Source organism: Serinus canaria, chromosome Z, assembly GCF_022539315.1.
Source record: "Serinus canaria isolate serCan28SL12 chromosome Z, serCan2020, whole genome shotgun sequence".
Lineage (NCBI taxonomy): Eukaryota > Metazoa > Chordata > Aves > Passeriformes > Fringillidae > Serinus > Serinus canaria.
Genome location: NC_066343.1, coordinates 57397203 through 57414391, shown reverse-complemented (window position 1 = coordinate 57414391; position 17189 = coordinate 57397203). Strand labels below are relative to the sequence as shown.

Here is a 17189-nt window from a genome sequence, read left to right as displayed (position 1 = left end):
CTTCCCGACAGCTCTAAAGCAGCATTTTGTTCTCAAGGTAGAAAGAACCTGTTGTAGTGCTCTAGCACTGTAGTCCAGTATTTTTATTCAAAAGGTATTCTAAAGCACGAAGTTCTGCCTTTTACCAGGCCTTATATAAGTTTTGGATGGATTGGACTCCTGCCTTGCCTGAACCCTTCAATAAATAATGCATTTATAGTTTCTTACTCAAAGTGGGTATTAGGTGTCTAGTTCTGTGTTGCAAATTGTCTTCTTTCTGTTTTATAGATTTTAAATTTTAAGAAAATAAGGTAAAAGTACAAGTTCATAGTTTTTAAACCTAATATTCTGACTAGAAGTGCATTAATTTACTCCTGGGGAGTTTTGGAAGGTTATTAATATATAATAGGAATGTTTCTGTAATTTGTTCCCAATGAGAGAAATCTTCACTGCAGATTTAAACACTGAGGCTTATCACAAGAAGAAGTAGAGGTGGGAAGAGAGTTTCTGGAAAGCGGGTTTGGTTTATGGTTTTAAAATGTCCTTTTTTCTATGAGGTCATTTTTCCTTTAGAGTAATTTTTCTTTTGGAGTGTTCTAAGACCGTGCTTCTAAAAAACACTCTGAACAAAATATGCTAAGCTCATTTTTGCAATGAGGAAAGAGTTATTTTCTTAGCTCTCAATAGCCAAGAGGTTCTGTTAGCTAATCAGTGGACAAAGATTTTCATAATATTGTAATATGATGGCACTATTATGGAAATTTTTTCAGTGCAATGAGCCACTAACATAGAACTGTTTATCAAAATGGCTGGTCAAACTTTTTGCTATCAGTGGATCCCAATTCATCCTGAATAATAAGGGTAAGTTAATTAAATATGAATAATGAATATTAATAGAGAAAGCTCTTAGAGATGCAGAATAGGAATGAATAAGGGGAAGAGAAAGATGAAAGGTTATTATATTGTGAATAAAAAGTTCTAGAAAGAAGCAGTTAATCAAAAAGTCTTGTAAGTATATAATAAAAGTACAGAAATGGGAAGAGCAGTATACTCTGGCATTCCAATATCCCTCAACATTGTTTTTATATGATAGTAGTTGACTTGCCTGTAAGTCTGTTAACTTCCAATATAGATCAGTGGTTTTTTTTCTGCTCACTGCTAAATGAAAAGCGTCTATGCCTCTGTATGTTTCATCTGTGGATGAAACAGCTCTACTTTTCATTTTTATAATAGGAATTAGCATAGGTCTTATGGCATTAGGAATGACCTTTCCAGCCATACCCATCCCACTGTAAGTGTGACAGCCACTGTTTAGTGTCCAAATTATCAAGCACCCTCCTGGAGCTTAAGGACACTTTCTCTAAAGTCTGAAGGTTGTCTGTAGTTGAGTATGAGGTTTTTAAAATTACAGTTCCTTGTAATGTTATCATAGATCTTATATTTCCTCTTTTCATTAAATGCAGATTGTTCTGATCATCTTATGCTTTTTCAGAATTCAGTGGAATTTCAGCATTCTCAAATTATTTTGGTTTTAGTAAAAATTTTATTGATCGTACATTATTTCAGTTTCAATTAAAAGTTTTGTAGGTTTTTTTTTCATTATGCACCAAGACACATTTTTGGTCTCTGAGTATAAAAATTAAAAAGAAGAAAAAGGCCATTGCTGTTCTTGTAAAATCTCAGGACTGGGAGCAGGAGTTTTAAAAAAACAACAACAACAAAAAAGACAAAACTAAGAATATCACATTTTGTTCATGTGTTGCTTCCTGAATGGTAATAACTGCCTGTAAAACAAAGATACTTGTCATAGCTTTGCTGGTTTTGATTGTATAGAACTATTTTTTTTCATAATGGGTCTCTGTTGCTTCATTATTTTCCTGAAAAATGTGAGGAAATTTTTACATTTTAATTTACAAGTATTTCGAAATTATACAAATAGAAAGTTATCTCTATCTTTCCTTATAGATGTGGTCACAAATTGCACTTCAATATTCATTTAGCTTTTAATGTGACTCCTAAAATATACTTGCAATACTACATGAAGTGAAAATTAGATTTTATAAGGTCATTATTTCTACTATGTGCTTTTGGTAGCAGTATATAACCCTTGATTTTTGTAACACTTGTCATAAAATACAAAAAAAAATCTAAAAAGCAAAACCTGAGCCTTTCCAGAAAGAAATTATTCTTAAGACTTAAAAGGAAGTTTGGTAAAAATACACAGGAGTATTTTAATTCATTTTACTTTTATGGATAATGCTAAGTTCTACTGATCCAATGCATGTCCAAAGATGGGAAAGAAAGACTAGAGGAATTAATCCTCACATCCAGCAAATTAGGACAGATGACAGTAAAAATGAAGACAGGACCAGGATAAAGCTACAGCCTGTGGTGGGGAAAGAGGGGGGTGTGCACTGAAATGGCAGCAGGGTTCAAAAACTGAGGCCAGAAATGATGGCAACTGAGGTCAAGTTCCCCTGGGCTAGAAAGGAGACAGTGCTACACTGCTTTCCTCACTTTTGTCATTAGGAAGGCATGATAGCTGAACTGCAGAGAATGGATGTATTATGTGAGTCATAAAAATAAAGGAGAAGAACAGGAAAGGAGAAAAGCAGTAAATTTAAAATTCTATCAATTTCAGGTGCAATGAGCAGCTCCATAGTGAGTGAGAGAAAGTTAAGCTTTCATTAAATTATTGTTCCAGACCCAGCTCTCCTAGGAGGGCTTTCCTCCTTTCTAGGAGCCAGTGTCTCAGTGCAGGCTCTGCTGTACTTTTGTCCTGCCAGGACAGCCCCCCCCAGGCCCCTTTTTGCCAGCCACATTGAAATAATGTCTCTCCCCGCTGCTGTGACCCCAGATATTTCCAGCTAGCCCTGCCATGTTCCTGCATCCCTCCTGTTTGAGGAAGGAACTGTCAGCTCTGATTTTGAGGCGAGTTATAAGGATTAGCACAGGTATGTATTGGCAAGCTCAGGAGCTGGCTTTTCAAGCTCCAAATGCCTGTATATATTTCTACAAACACATGTGTGCATTCACAGATACAGTCATATATTTAGACATGTATAAATACATGTGTATATATATATATATATATATATATATATATATATATATACACACACACATATTCACATATGAATATAAAAGACAGACTTTCAGGGTGACCAAAGCCATGAGAAATTTGGAAAGAACTGCTCTCAGAAAATAGGTACATAAGCAAAGACTGAATTGGCAGTACACTGTTACATCTCTTTCATTGTATCTTAGCTAAAATAAGTGTTTTGAACTGTGTTTTCCTTTCCTTGTTGTAAGTGCTCATCTATCTGTGTTTCTGTGTGCCTAACAGTTTCTGTTAAAAGTGCTGTTTGTTGAGAAACAGTCCTCCCGGGATAATCAGCTCCTCCTGCTCCAGCAACTTTTCTCCCTGTGCTCGTTCTCTGTGCCCTGCCCAGTTGCTTCTGATATAACGCCACAGCTGCTCTTCCTGGGTGTTATCTTAGGATTTTTGCAGAGATCTGCTCTTGTTCCTCCTTGGATAACTTCTTTTATTGTTGATTGGTTTTTTGTCTTTATTTTTTGGAGGTTTTTTGTTTGTTTGGTGGGTGGGGGTTTTTTTTGTTTGTTTGTTTTGTTTTGTTTTTGTTGGTTCTGGGGGTGGGGAGTGAATATTTGGTTTTTGGGGTTTTTTTTGGTGATTTTTGGTTGATTGGCTGGCTGGTTGGCGGGGGGGGGTATGGTTTGACGTACTTTTTATCCTTTTTTATCCTGTGACCCCAGAAATACCTGAGGAGAGATTAGAAAAATTAGAGAAATACATACTCTCTTTGATTGAGTATATAAATAACCTTAGGGTAGCAACAGCAGAAAAGAAAAATGAAACTCATTAGGGAGCTGTTTCTTGATTGCTGTGCCAGTTTTCTTTATCTTAACAGAAAAATTTGGCCTGCAAATTGAAGATTCACCCAACTCACATTTCTAATTTTATCTTTCTATTTGCCTTGCCTTCAAATGGTGTGGATGTGAAGCAGAGGTACAAACACCATCCAAGAAATCCTCCTCTACTCTTGCCAGGTTTTGGCACATAGAACAAGCTGTATTCTGATATGAGTAAAATTTGTAGTGAGAAAGTGTATCTAAAAAAGATATTTGTATGTTTGGCATACAGAACAGAAATGCAGAGGCACAGAGTCACTTAAGCATGCTAGAAAATAAATTTGTGTTTTTCAGGCTGAGCTCTCATGACAGGCTCATTAAAAGTTCTTGCTGCCAAATGCTGTTTGTTTCCACCGTCAGAACTCCCTATGTTAATAATGACCAACTCCCCTTGACATTTATTTGCATAAAGTATTGTTCCTGTCAGTGGTGCAGTGCCAGGTGAGGGTGAGAGGGAGGGCACACAGCAGATGAATTCAAATGTCTCATTTAACCCATTTCAAAACCACTGTAGTAATCTAAGCTGGTATGGCACATTCTCAATGAAGTCTAGCTTAGCAGGACTTGACAGTAGGAGGGGTTTACTTCTGTTGAGTTAGATATCTGTACATTGCAAGTAAGATATGCAATAGTATCTTCAGGATTACTATCAGAACCTTGGTTTGTATTTTGAGACTTTCCAGCCCGCTAAACTCTTAACTTCATGTGAAACACGATTTCCTCTTGAGTCAGCCAGCTTCCTGTCCTCAAGTGTTTCCACTATCACAGATGGCTATTACATGTTATCCCTCCATTCCTCTGGGAACCTTGTTGTCAGCAGCTGGTGCATTCCCTATACAATAAAGCCTCCAATTATATAGCAGTTCCGCAGTAATAATCAGAATCATGACATTATGAAAGAGAGGAAGGCAGGACAAACACTGATTCATGTAGTTACTGTACAAGCAACTAACAGATCTGTGCTTATTATTTTATTGTACGTCAGATTCCACAGCTTTAAGTTTAACTCAAACGAAGAGCCAAGGTAATATGGAATTATTTGTCTGCCTGTCATTTGATACATATATGATCAGGAAGAATGAAAGGAGAGTTGACCAAAAGCATACCAGATTGATGTCTTCATTCAGAGGCAGAACCAGATATTTTGCATTCAATCTATACCTTTACTATTCTCCTTTTCTGGTCCTTTTAGCTATTGAATCAGTCACAAAAAACAATTATTTTTTTTTTAATATGAAATCATACATATTGGGATCTGCTGCACAAAAATATTTGCAGATGACTAATTTCTGTTATACATGAAAAAAATCAGTTAAGAAAAGAAGCCCAACAAAGCATACTGGGAGCATCAAAACATGAAAAGCAAATCTGTGCAAGTATCAGAGTCTTCCAAATACTCAAGACTGTGGGCTATTAGCCGTGTACAATGCACAATTGTATGGACAGTTTCTAAAGTACTGTGACCACTAAACCTTATAATAATGTGATTTAATAATTAAAATCTCATGCCTACTAAAAAAGATCCACAAAGATAGGATCAGCTAACCAGAAGCAAATGGAATAGTGTAGATGTATTAAAAATTGAGTTTATGAAAGTGAATGTAATATTTGAAAATATTTCTTGTAGATGCTGTCATTTGTCTGTGTTTGTGTGTGTGTTTTGTCTAAAATTTCTAAAATACATTATTTGTCTTTTGTGTGTGGTAGTTTTCATAAAGCATTCCCTCACCCTCATTCATTCCTTTCTGCATTTCCCACTCATTTAATGAACAATCATCTGTTCTTACCAGACATTAACTACATTAATGAAGAAGTCCCCAACATGATATATGTGTCCTGTTTTCTGCTCATGAAAGATAAAATGAACTGCCTTGTTTAAAATGCCAGTCAATAATAGGCCAAATTTTATTCTTTCTCAGGCTTATTTTATTTCATTAGCTTAGAAATAAACATCAGTCAGTGCAAGTAGAGATGTTATATTTTCGAATTTAAATCTAAGAAGACAGTCATCTTAGACCAATTCTGTAGCCTTGCCAAATAGACTAAGAAAACATAGCAGTAGACAGTAGCCCTACCTGAATTGGAAAAGGTTTTCTTCAAGTACAAGTATATAACAGTTCCTGAGGATACAATCATTGTGATGTACAACTAGAAATATAATAAAATTTGGAAATCAATTATTTTCTGCTTAGTTCTTCTATAAGAATAAAGCTAATAAACAGAAAGATCATGTACATAGTATTATCTGTTTAAATAAACAAAATTAGTGTAGTAAAATATAATATTTTATTATTTTTCTAATGTGCTATCTCTCCTGTCAAATGGTATTTAAGTTCATTGATGGTCATATGAAAGGACCTATCCTTAGGGCAATTATGGAGGTATTCTTGTTTGAATACACAGAACATGCTTATGAGTGTGTGGGACACGAAAGTTTTGACACATTGGTTTTTTATATTTGGGTTCATTTCTTACATGATCAGAAAAACTTTACTGCATAAATTTTTCATTAGGCCTATATAAAATTTTAATTGCTTCTCCATAGAAAGTGAATATAAAATAATACAAAGAATTATGTGATTACCTATATTTGGAACTAATGTACGACCCTTTATAATGGTCATCCATCTCTGTCATGTATACTGAAATATCACTTTAGAACATCTTTTTTTATCATCCTATTAACATAGCATTAGCTATGAATTTAGAATTATTAATTAGAATTGGAGAACAACTCCAAATACCTGGTTCCTTCCCAGACTGACAAACTTGGCTCTAGACAAACATCTTCTGTCCCGAAGTCAGTAAGTGTTTGGGCCCCTTTGCGTAAAATCATATAAGGACTATAATCTTGATTTGTCATCTTAAACTAGTTTTTAATTTTCATTATTTATTTTTATAATCAAGAGTTCCTAAGCCCACCCTATGTGGCTTTTCACTGAACAGAAAATAATTGGTGTCTGGGACAGAAAGCGTAATTCACTAATGACTTTATTGCTAGGGCTTTTCACTCTTATCTGCAGGTGGGCTTCGGTGGAAACCACCTAGAGCAAAATAAAACTGCTTTTTGTACTATCATGTTTTTTAATCAAACAAGTCTCTAACTAAAAACCAAGCAGAGGCACTTGATAGACACTGATAAAATTTGTTTGAAAATCCTCTCCTGGACAGGCTGAATGCTTGCTGTGGGCCATATTTTGCTTCTGTGCATCCCAGATGTTTTTCCTAATAAAAAATCAAATAAATGAAACCAATAAAACCAAAAAAACCCACAAACCCAAACAGCAAACCAGCAAACTAAATAAAGTGGGAAAAAAAGCTTTTTTCATAAATGAAATAGGCACATCTTAATACCTTAATATTCTTTGTTTAGTGCACATCTTAAAACCTCAGTATTCAGGAACACCAGAACATCTGGGAGCAGCTATCCAAGCTCCAGACCACAGCTGGTAGATGCTCAGCCAGTTCAGAGCATAAACAGAAACAGTTTAGATCTGTCTGGCCTTTCCCACAAAGATGTAACCTAACTTCATGTGAGACCTGCCAAAGACTAACTACTGTTTTAGCTTTCCATCTTGAATCAGTGAAACTACATCAAAGCAGCAGTTACTGTAATCCAGGATGAACAGGAATCATATATTCTACCTAATGTTGTTAGTTGCACTGATGACCTTGGATATTTTTTAATCTAAAAGTATTTTCTGTTGCATGTAGAATCTCCTTTTCTTATTTTATTAGTTTATGAAATAGATTATATATATGCAGAAATGGAGGCCTACCTAATTTTTTTTTTCTTTAGCTTACTAGAGAGTACTCCTAGATTAGAAACTATTTCAGAAAACATACCAAATATGTTTGCTTCTGGTTAGTCTTCTTTGTAGGAAGGATGGATATAAATAATGGATAATAAATGAAATGGATTTATCTGTTAAATTTTCTAGCTATTGAAAAAACATTGGAAATAATTATATTAATTTTCAAAGTTTGTTAAAATTAAATGTGCACAGATAATCTGTTAATTACAGGATTGCACTGAAATATGTCTCCTGTAATGCTATTAATAGTAATGGCTTAAAATATTAAATAGGTAGGTTGGAACATGAAATAGTTATGCATTTCCTGTATTTCAGTTATTGCTGTTGTGTCTCAATTTTAGTGCAGACAGAGGTGGTTGCATTAGAGAATCTGAGAATACTTAGTGTTGGGAAAGATCCCTGGAGATCATGCTGTGCAACCCCTGGGCCAGTGCGGGGTCACCCAGAGCAGGTGACACAGGGAGCCATCCAAGTGGGGGTTGAGCGTCTCCGGAGAGGGACGCTCCACAACCACCCTGGGCACCCTGCTCCAGTGCCACCCTCAATGTAAAAAAGTTCTTCATCAAGCTAAGATGAAACTTTTCCTGCTTAGTTTATGGCCATTGTTCCTTGTGCTTTCACTGGGCAACACTGAAAAGAGTCGGGTACTATCTTCTTGCCACCTGTCTTAAAATATATATATTATATTAATAAAAGCATTAATGAGACCTGCTGCCAGCCTTCTTTTCTCTAGACTAAACTCTATTCTGGATATTGCATTAATATATTAAAAGCTAGTTGCTACCCTGAAAAGTTTTTAATGGAAATAAGGAAAGGAAGGAGTAGGAGATAAGACATATTTCTACATTTCTTGCTTTACGGGACTGACAGAAAATTTCCTTCCCTTCCCTTCCCTTCCCTTCCCTTCCCTTCCCTTCCCTTCCCTTCCCTTCCCTTCCCTTCCCTTCCCTTCCCTTCCCTTCCCTTCCCTGCCCTTCCCTTCCCTTCCTTCCCTTCCCTTCCCTTCCCTTCCCTTCCCTTCCCTTCCCTTCCCTCCCTTCCCTTCCCTTCCCTTCCCTTCCCTTCCTCTTCCCTTCCCTTCCCTTCCCTTCCCTTCCCTTCCCTCCCTTCCCTTCCCTTCCCTTCCCTTCCCTTCCCTTCCCTTCCCTTCCCTTCCCTTCCCTCCTTCCCTTCCCTTCCCTTCCCTTCCCTTCCCTTCCCTTCCCTTCCCTTCCCTTCCCTTCCCTTCCCTTCCCTTCCCTTCCCTTCCCTCCCTTCCCTTCCCTTCCCTTCCCTTCCCTTCCCTTCCCTTCCCTTCCCTTCCCTTCCCCTTCCCTTCCCTTCCCTTCCCTTCCCTTCCCTTCCCTTCCCTTCCCTTCCCTTCCCTTCCTTCCCTTCCCTTCCCTTCCCTTCCCTTCCCTTCCCTTCCTTTCCCTTCCCTTCCCTTCCCTCCCTTCCCTTCCCTTCCCTTCCCTTCCCTTCCCTTCCCTTCCCTTCCCTTCCCTTCCCTTCCCTTCCCTTCCTTTCCCTCCCTTCCCTTCCCTTCCCTTCCCTTCCCTTCCCTTCCCTTCCCTTCCCTTCCCCTCCCCTCCCCTCCCCTCCCCCTCCCCTCCCCTCCCCTCCCCTCCCCTCCCCTCCCCTCCCCTCCCCTCCCCTCCCCTCCCTCCCCTCCCCTCCCTCTTCTCTTCTCTTTTTGCCAGATTTCATCCTTGTTTTAAGAGCACTGCCAAACAGTCTTTTTTTTTTTTGGTCAGCAAAAAGCTGTATTGGTGCTCATGCCAATGATTAAAATCACAAGAACAGAACAATTAGACATTGTCTTTTTGTTCCAGATGTTTCCTAGCTTCAGGAAACATCCTTTTTTTTTGTAATGATGGTCCTAAGGATGCTATTTTGTTCCAGTATTTTATCAAGATTTTACTTCTGTCACAGTGGAAAGGTACAAGGCAGGATCAGAAGAAAAAGTTCCCAACTCTCAGGGTGAATAAAATTAATCACTAATGATTCAGAATATTTGGGCTGACCTTTCTGCTGCTCTCCACTCTCCCTTCATAACAGAGTTGATATGTCCCTGCTGTTATGATCCAATGCAGAGTTCTCCTATTTCTACTTATTCTCAGGATTACAGAGTTGTACAGTAACTCCTTCTTTTTTATAAAAGAAAAAAAAAGAAAAAAAATGCTGTGCACTGTAAAAATTTTGTTTGTTATTGTTTCAGGACACAGCTGGCCAGGAGAGGTACAGAACAATTACCACAGCTTACTACCGGGGTGCAATGGGCTTCATATTAATGTATGACATCACAAATGAAGACTCTTTCAACGCTGTTCAGGATTGGTAAGTAGAAATTGGAATTTATATTAAATAAAGACTCAGAGAGTATGAATGATATCACTTATCTGCTGTGACAGTGTAAATTGTTTTGGAAAACTTACTTCCAGTTAAATGCTCAAGCATTCCTATACCTGAATATATAGTGGTGGGGTTTTTTTCAGTCAGGAAAGATAATAAATATTTAAAAATGTTTTGCATATAATTAATTGTAATCATTGTGTTTTCTGTAATTTCAGTTCATGTACATTATTGATACTACTAAAACCTGAAACATGCTAATGTGGAGACCAACTGCTAAGATACCAGAAAGTGCTCCCATACTTTATGGAAAAAAATGAGATACCATGTTTGAGGGTCATTTTTGAATTAATTTTTTTTATCTGTAACTCGATATACCTTGTTTTGTCCATCCTGCAAATCAAGTGTTAAAATGAGTGAACTTTATCAGAATAGTAGAATCCCTGGAGTGGATGGAATTTATATTCCATAACACCTGGTGTCATGTGAACATACAGATGTCTCTATGAAAGCGGAGATATCATTTTAATCACACAAGTCAGCCAGCATCCAGACAATCTAAAGCTTTTTTAAGTAAAGCTAACATAAAAGGAGAGCCAGAGTTTCCCTAAATGATTTTTTTTTTCCCCTCATGAGTAATTTTAATATCCAAGACCCTTTCAGCAGTTTTCCGAGTGATATGAATAACATTTGTCATGTGTGCTCCACATGCTCTCTTGCATGTAGTTCCCACGGGACAACTGTATTTGAAAGAGGATTTTGTTTGGAGTTTGTGTGGTTTGTTCAGTATATTTCTTTGGCTTCTTAAAATTTATTTTAGGATATGTTCTAGTGTGTACTTCTTTCAGGACAGACAAGGTCAGAAGCATGTTTCACACTTAAAACATAATGATGCTGTGATGCCTGTTTTTTAACAGAAATTATTGCCCAGCATTAAACCATCCAAGAAAAATAATTTTCTCTCTTTTATACTCTTCTACTTATTACTGTGGTAGAAGGTGTCACTGAACCCATGGAACATTTTCTCTCTCAACACCTGGAGTTTTTCTTGGTCTGTATGAGATTGGTCATTTATGACTCTAAATAATATAATAATTACTGAAATAATTACTGAAATAATATAATAATAACTGAATACCTTAGCTTGACTCTGCTGCAGAGAAATGGGATCTTGGGTTGGCTAACATTTCCTATGTAAGCACCGGGGACGTAGTCATTTACAGTCCTCCAGGGGAAAGGGGCAACTCCAGACTGTTTCCCACCTTTTCTCCATCTAGTTATCTGTATGCCTCTACACCAAATTGCTCTTATGAGCAACTCCTTCCATTTTTGAGAGAATCTATAAGCTTGCATGAGTAGTGTAGATTGAGTATCTATCTTTGGACAATTGAATGTATCTGAGTGGAGTCTCTGTTTGATACTCCAAGAGGAAGGAACCTTTGCTCCCTGTGAGTTATGACAAAGGGTTTTTTTGCCCATGTTTTATAAGCTGGAAACATAGTATAAGTACTTGCTATTACACATTTGTGACTACTGCTCTGTTCAACAGCATGAGACACAATCTCCTATCTTACAGGAGGTAGCTGAAAGTGTTAAATTATAGATGCTGCTGCAAAAGGTTCATAAAAACAGGAAATCAAGGAGTTCACCAACCTCCCACCTGAACATGCAGATGTGATTGCCAGTGGCACTGCTTTCTGGCCCTGCCAGATGAAGCACTTTCTCGCTTGGTCCTGTTTTTCATTGTCCATGGGCTGATTCTGTTCTAGCGAGGGGTTGATAATGTCTTGTCTAGGACCAGCTGTGATCTGAAAATTTCATTGTCCCATCTCCAGGCAAACCAGATGGCATGCCATGTATTATCTCTCTTCCTCTAACACAAAGACTCCTTTTATAGCAAGTGTAAATATGAATACTGATTATTAATTTTCCCACCTGTTTGTTTTCCAGTCTCCTAGATCTGTTATGTTTGGCACTTTTTTCTCCTGGTAAAAAGTAACTAGGCTTCATGCTAATTAAAATGAAAAAAGTCACGGTAAAATGAAGCAAGAAAATATTTTAAAGCTATGGAGTTCTTAAAAAGATTAATTCTGAAATATGATTTTTCCAACCATTTTTATCTAGAAGTTTTACAAAGAATTGACAGCTCATACAGAAATTTGGTAGAAGGAAAGGATTGCAGTATTATGTGTCGAGAGCTACTGAGAAATAATCTGCATGATGAAAGGAATGACAGATATGCTGAGTGCCTCACTTGTCAGGAAGAGACATAGATTTGCCTGATATTTGTATTTTTAATGTCATAAGCCCAGTTGCTGTTCTGCTGTTCTTCCTTTTTTTCATTACTCCCATCTCACAGCTCATAATTAATTTTGATCAGCCCTGGCTTCAATTTTGATAGTAATTGCACAGCTTGCTTCTGAGTGTGAGAAAAGTTAAAGAAAACTGGCAGTTAACAATGCTCCAGAAAAGCAAGTATGGCTATGTGCAGGTATCTCTGTCTTTCTAAACGTTAGAGGAGGAGAGAGCAGGGGCTTTTAAGTCTTTTTGGGGCTGAAAGTGCTTTTTTCTGTGATAAATGTGCCTCTCTAAGTAGAAGTGCCTCTTTGTATACATGGACACAGGTCAAATCCAAGTTCAAATCACATCACATCAGCTTCAAGACTTGATCTAGAAACTGCTCTGCAGTCAGGACAATGAATCTACAGGTACATTTTAGGTTTGGATAAAGGAATTTGGTTTAAAATATGTGTTGGAATGATTTTTTATATTAAAAGAAATTTTTTGCAGCCTGAAAATATGACTGACGTTTCTTCTTTTAAACTTCACATATAGATAAATAATAGTTGTACCTCTAGATACCATATCTAAGTCAGCATATATCTGTTCAACTGTGAAAAATTCTATAGCAAATTTGACTATTAAGATTTTACATTTAAAAAATCAGTATCCATAATTTTTCTAAATCTATTAGCAACTATATGTGTAATGTATAGCCAAGAATGCAGAGAGAGTGGATTTGTGCTGAAAGTCTGTCTCCTAACAAAAAGAGCAAATCAAATATGCTTTGACTCAGCAGTTCTTCTATGGAACCCTCCCCAGGGTCTGAAGCTGCCTTTACTAAGAAGCTTTTACTTTCAGCAATGCAGCTAATGCTGCAAGATGTGTACCTTGAAATAGCTTGATGCACCTTGGTCATGTCATCCTAAAAATATGAAGATTTTGGGAATGGATGTATTTCCTTTAAATAGGAGACAGTTGTAGGGCATCATTTTCTTCTTGCCTGAGTTTTAAAGTAGAAAAAGGGTATAACCAAATAATCAAAACTTCCCATTTAGCCGAATTCTTCAGACAGCATCCACATGCTGTTTCAAGAGAGTGATCTAGTGAGATCTATTTTCTTTAGAAATTCTTTCTAATAAAATTTGAAGAAGAATTGGTGAATGTTGAGAGTGCCTTGATGCCACTTCAGTGAGTAATTTTTAATTCAGCTCTAATGTCACAGTGCTTGCATTAATTCCTGTTTTATACTGACACCTGTAGCAGCTACGTTTGCTAGCCTTTTCTCTCTACCCATTTCACTTGGAGGTGCTATGCCCCTTTTCATCTCAGTGTTTCAGTGCACCGAAGTTGTGTCCTTAATGGCAGTGGTCCTTTATGGTAGAAAGGAGAGGGTGAAGGCTTTGTACTTTCTTTACAACTAGTACCAACTCAATATGCTGAGTTCTGTAGAAGTTCCACAGAAATAAATGTCTCTGAGTTGAAGTTAAACCTGTTTTTATGAATACTTTTCTAGACATCTAATGAATGAATTGGAAGGAATTGAAATATCTTGTACTCAGCATGTTTCTAATGCAATACCTTACCTAGGTCAGAAACAGCAGGTATCTAAAACATGATCTAAAAGGCTGAAGTTTTATGTTCCAGGTTGAAAACCTCTATGTGAAACTTTTCTAGGTCTGAAGGATGAATGGGGATAGAGCACATGGTATATAGTTTTTTATACTCACTCTAAGTTGCTCCTCTGCAATCGAAAATGTGCTCCCTACTAAAAATATTTGTCCAGCAGTATTTTTATCACAGTCTGGTGACTACTGAAGACACTGCTGTGGAGTGTAGCGTGGAGGGCTCCCTTGTGCATGAATTCAAAAATTGAGAATTTCACATTGCTGAAATCTCAGATTCAGAGGTGCTTCCTCAGGAAACACATAAGGCTGAAGGAGTCAAAGAGGCTTTGAGATATTGATGATTTGTTTTCTAAACCTGTCAAGGTGTACAAAATCAATTTTTCCTGCATTTTTGGCTGAGATCTATGGGAGCAGGGAAGACTGCTAGGAAACACCTTGATTACCCTCTCCCTTTAAAAAGTACAGCATTTGTGAAAAATTATGTTATGGATGTATTTTAATGTCCCTGTTAGAAAGAATTCAGAGGGTCTTCCATGAGAGATATTTCTATTTCCTTTCCTTCTCTGCTCTTTCTAAGATGTCATTTTTACTACCCCCTTCTCCCCTGCTGCAGACTGCTCAATCTCATGATCTATGAGAAGAAATCAACTGGAAGAAGATACTATTTCATGAGGTGACAGAGCCTCAGTTCCCAGTAAACAATTTGTGGTTTTAAGAACTTTATCACACTCTGTTTCCTTCTGAATTTAGACAGAAATTATTTGCATAATTTAGTAACAACCAATATACTCAGAACAGCATGAAAACAAACTTAATTTAAAATTAAAAGCAGAATTAAATACTGATTTTGCATTCTTCATCTTCGTCCATAACACATGGGAGGTAGTTATTGGAAGTGGGTTTAGGCAAAGACTATAGAAATGACATAAGAAAACACCACAGCATATCCTGAGCTGTGCAATGTTACTTTAGCCATTACTAGAAATATATGGGGGGTGTGGAGGGCTAGGTGTTTTTGTGATACACATATCTTGATTAAATTATTCAGGGTGTCGTTTTAGATGGCTTTAAAGTAGAACCTTAAAAAGAGTCAATGCTTCTATAAATTCAAGATAACACTGAGAATTAAGGCATGAAAAATATGAAAGTTGTCACTTACACATGGCATTTGGCTACTGGATTTACTAGATATGTCAGTAGTCGTTGTCATTCTGTAACATAGTGGAAAAAATTCTTCTATTTCCTTGAACTTTTTCTGTCCATTTAACACCTCAACTGAACTAAAAGTTGGCAGCTACAGCTACAGTACACTAGAATTGAGCATTTATGTATTCTTTTATGTCTTGTAAAGGAAGATATGAAGGCATTTTTTTAAGAATCATTGAGGGAAAAGAAAAAAATACTCAGATGGAGCAGACTGGTATTAAATATATATGCAACTTATACTGTATAACACACACACACACATATATATATATATGTATATATATATATATATATATATATATACTTGTGCTTGATATCAACATATATTTAAGCAGATACCCTTCAGTTGCTTTTGACATATTCATAGTTTTCAGCCACTGAGGAGCAAGGAGATGCATGCTGGTGGATAATTTCATGTCATTCTCCTGCTTAAAACAAAAGACACTCAAATTATATGCTGTGGAAAAAAAGAGTGAAATTGATCCCAGTTTGATATTATCCTTTCATTTCTTTCTTGCATCTGCACACTGGATAAGGGGAAAGAGAAATTGTGTTATTTATGGACTTACATATATGAAACAAAAATGCATTTTTCAATTGGAAGTATTGATAGTATTTGCAATTACATGAAATTTACCATTTTCTTGTTTAATACTTACTGTTGAAAATGTACTTTTGTCACAGACAAAATAACTAAAATTCTTTTCACTTTTTATCTTCACTCGTACTTTAAGAAGGACAAAGAGCAATGGCAAACTGCATGTTTTTTTCTGAAAAAGAAATTTTATAAATTAAAAATATTTAAAAGTAATTGCAAAAAGGTTATTCTTGGTGGAACAAAAGTGTTTTAAAACTCTGTGTTCCAGACCAGTTTGCTTAGCTGTTTTTCACCCATAGTTTGCTACAAAATTCCTACTGTAGGAAATTGCATACATGAAACAGTTCTCTGAGGTTATCTTTTCTCTCAAAGTCTGTCATCAAACTTTGTTTCACAAATGCTAAATTGCTGCTAGCTAAAACTGCCTACATGCTTTCCAGTTTTAAGACCCACTCCAATATCTTCCACAATGTTTCTCCCAACATATAACAAAAGAGTGTCCCCACATTTCAAACTGAAGGGCAGAGCATAGCCTGGGTTATTTGAGGAGTAATATATACTGCAATTGAGTTTTCCTAAAAGAGAAAAGAAGCATGTATTTAGTATGGAAAGAAGATAAAATCTTGCAAATAAATAATTCGGGTTTTTTTACACTTCTATAATTTTCAGAAGATCATTCATGATAGACCAACAAAAAACATTATGTCATCCAGAGTATTTTCATAAAGTCATAGAATTCATAGAATATGTTGAGTTGCAAGACACTCCTTGGGATCATCAAATCCAGCTCCTGGCCCTATGCAGGACACCCCAAGAATAAAATCCTGTGCCTGGCAGCATTGTCCACACACTTAAATTCTGTCTGGCTTGGTTCTGTGATCATTTCCCCAGGGATCCTCTTCCAAAGCGCATCCACCCTCTGCATGAAGAACCTGTTCCTGATAAACTAAACTTCCCCTGACTAAGTTTCATGATGTTTCCTTGGATCCTGTTACTGGAGGCAGTGGTGAAGAGATCAGTGTCTGCCCTTCTGCTTCCCTCATGAAGATGCTGAAGACCACGAAAAAGTGTCCCTTCAGTCTCCTCCAGGCTGAACAGACCAAGTGACCTCATATGGCTTCAGTTTCAGACTTTCACCATCCTCTTGTCCCTCCTTTGAATGTTCTCTAATAGCTTTTTTTCTGCTTATATTGTGGCTCCCAGCACTCAAGGTAAGGCTGCCCCAGAGCACAGCAGAGCAGAGCAGGACAATCCCCTCCCTTGCCTGGTGGGTGATGCTGTCCCTGATGCTCTCAGGACATGCTTGGCCCTCCTGGCTACCGTGGCACTTGCTGACTCAAAGTTTTTTACATGTCATAAAGTATTACCCTCTCTTGTCACTGACATTGTCAATGCATAGCTTTAGGAAAATTCTCCATG

General features: G+C 37.1%; 1 protein-coding gene across 2 annotated transcripts in view; it reads left to right on the top strand.

Annotated features, from left to right (window-relative positions):
• The window catches only part of RAB3C (RAB3C, member RAS oncogene family), a 114235-nt gene that overhangs the window by 47098 nt on the left and 49948 nt on the right, over positions 1-17189 (top strand). For both annotated transcript variants that reach the window (XM_030237112.2, XM_050987006.1), the window contains one exon: positions 9925-10043. In XM_030237112.2, the coding sequence (XP_030092972.2) occupies positions 9925-10043 (119 nt within the window). The remainder of the gene's footprint in view (positions 1-9924; positions 10044-17189) is intronic.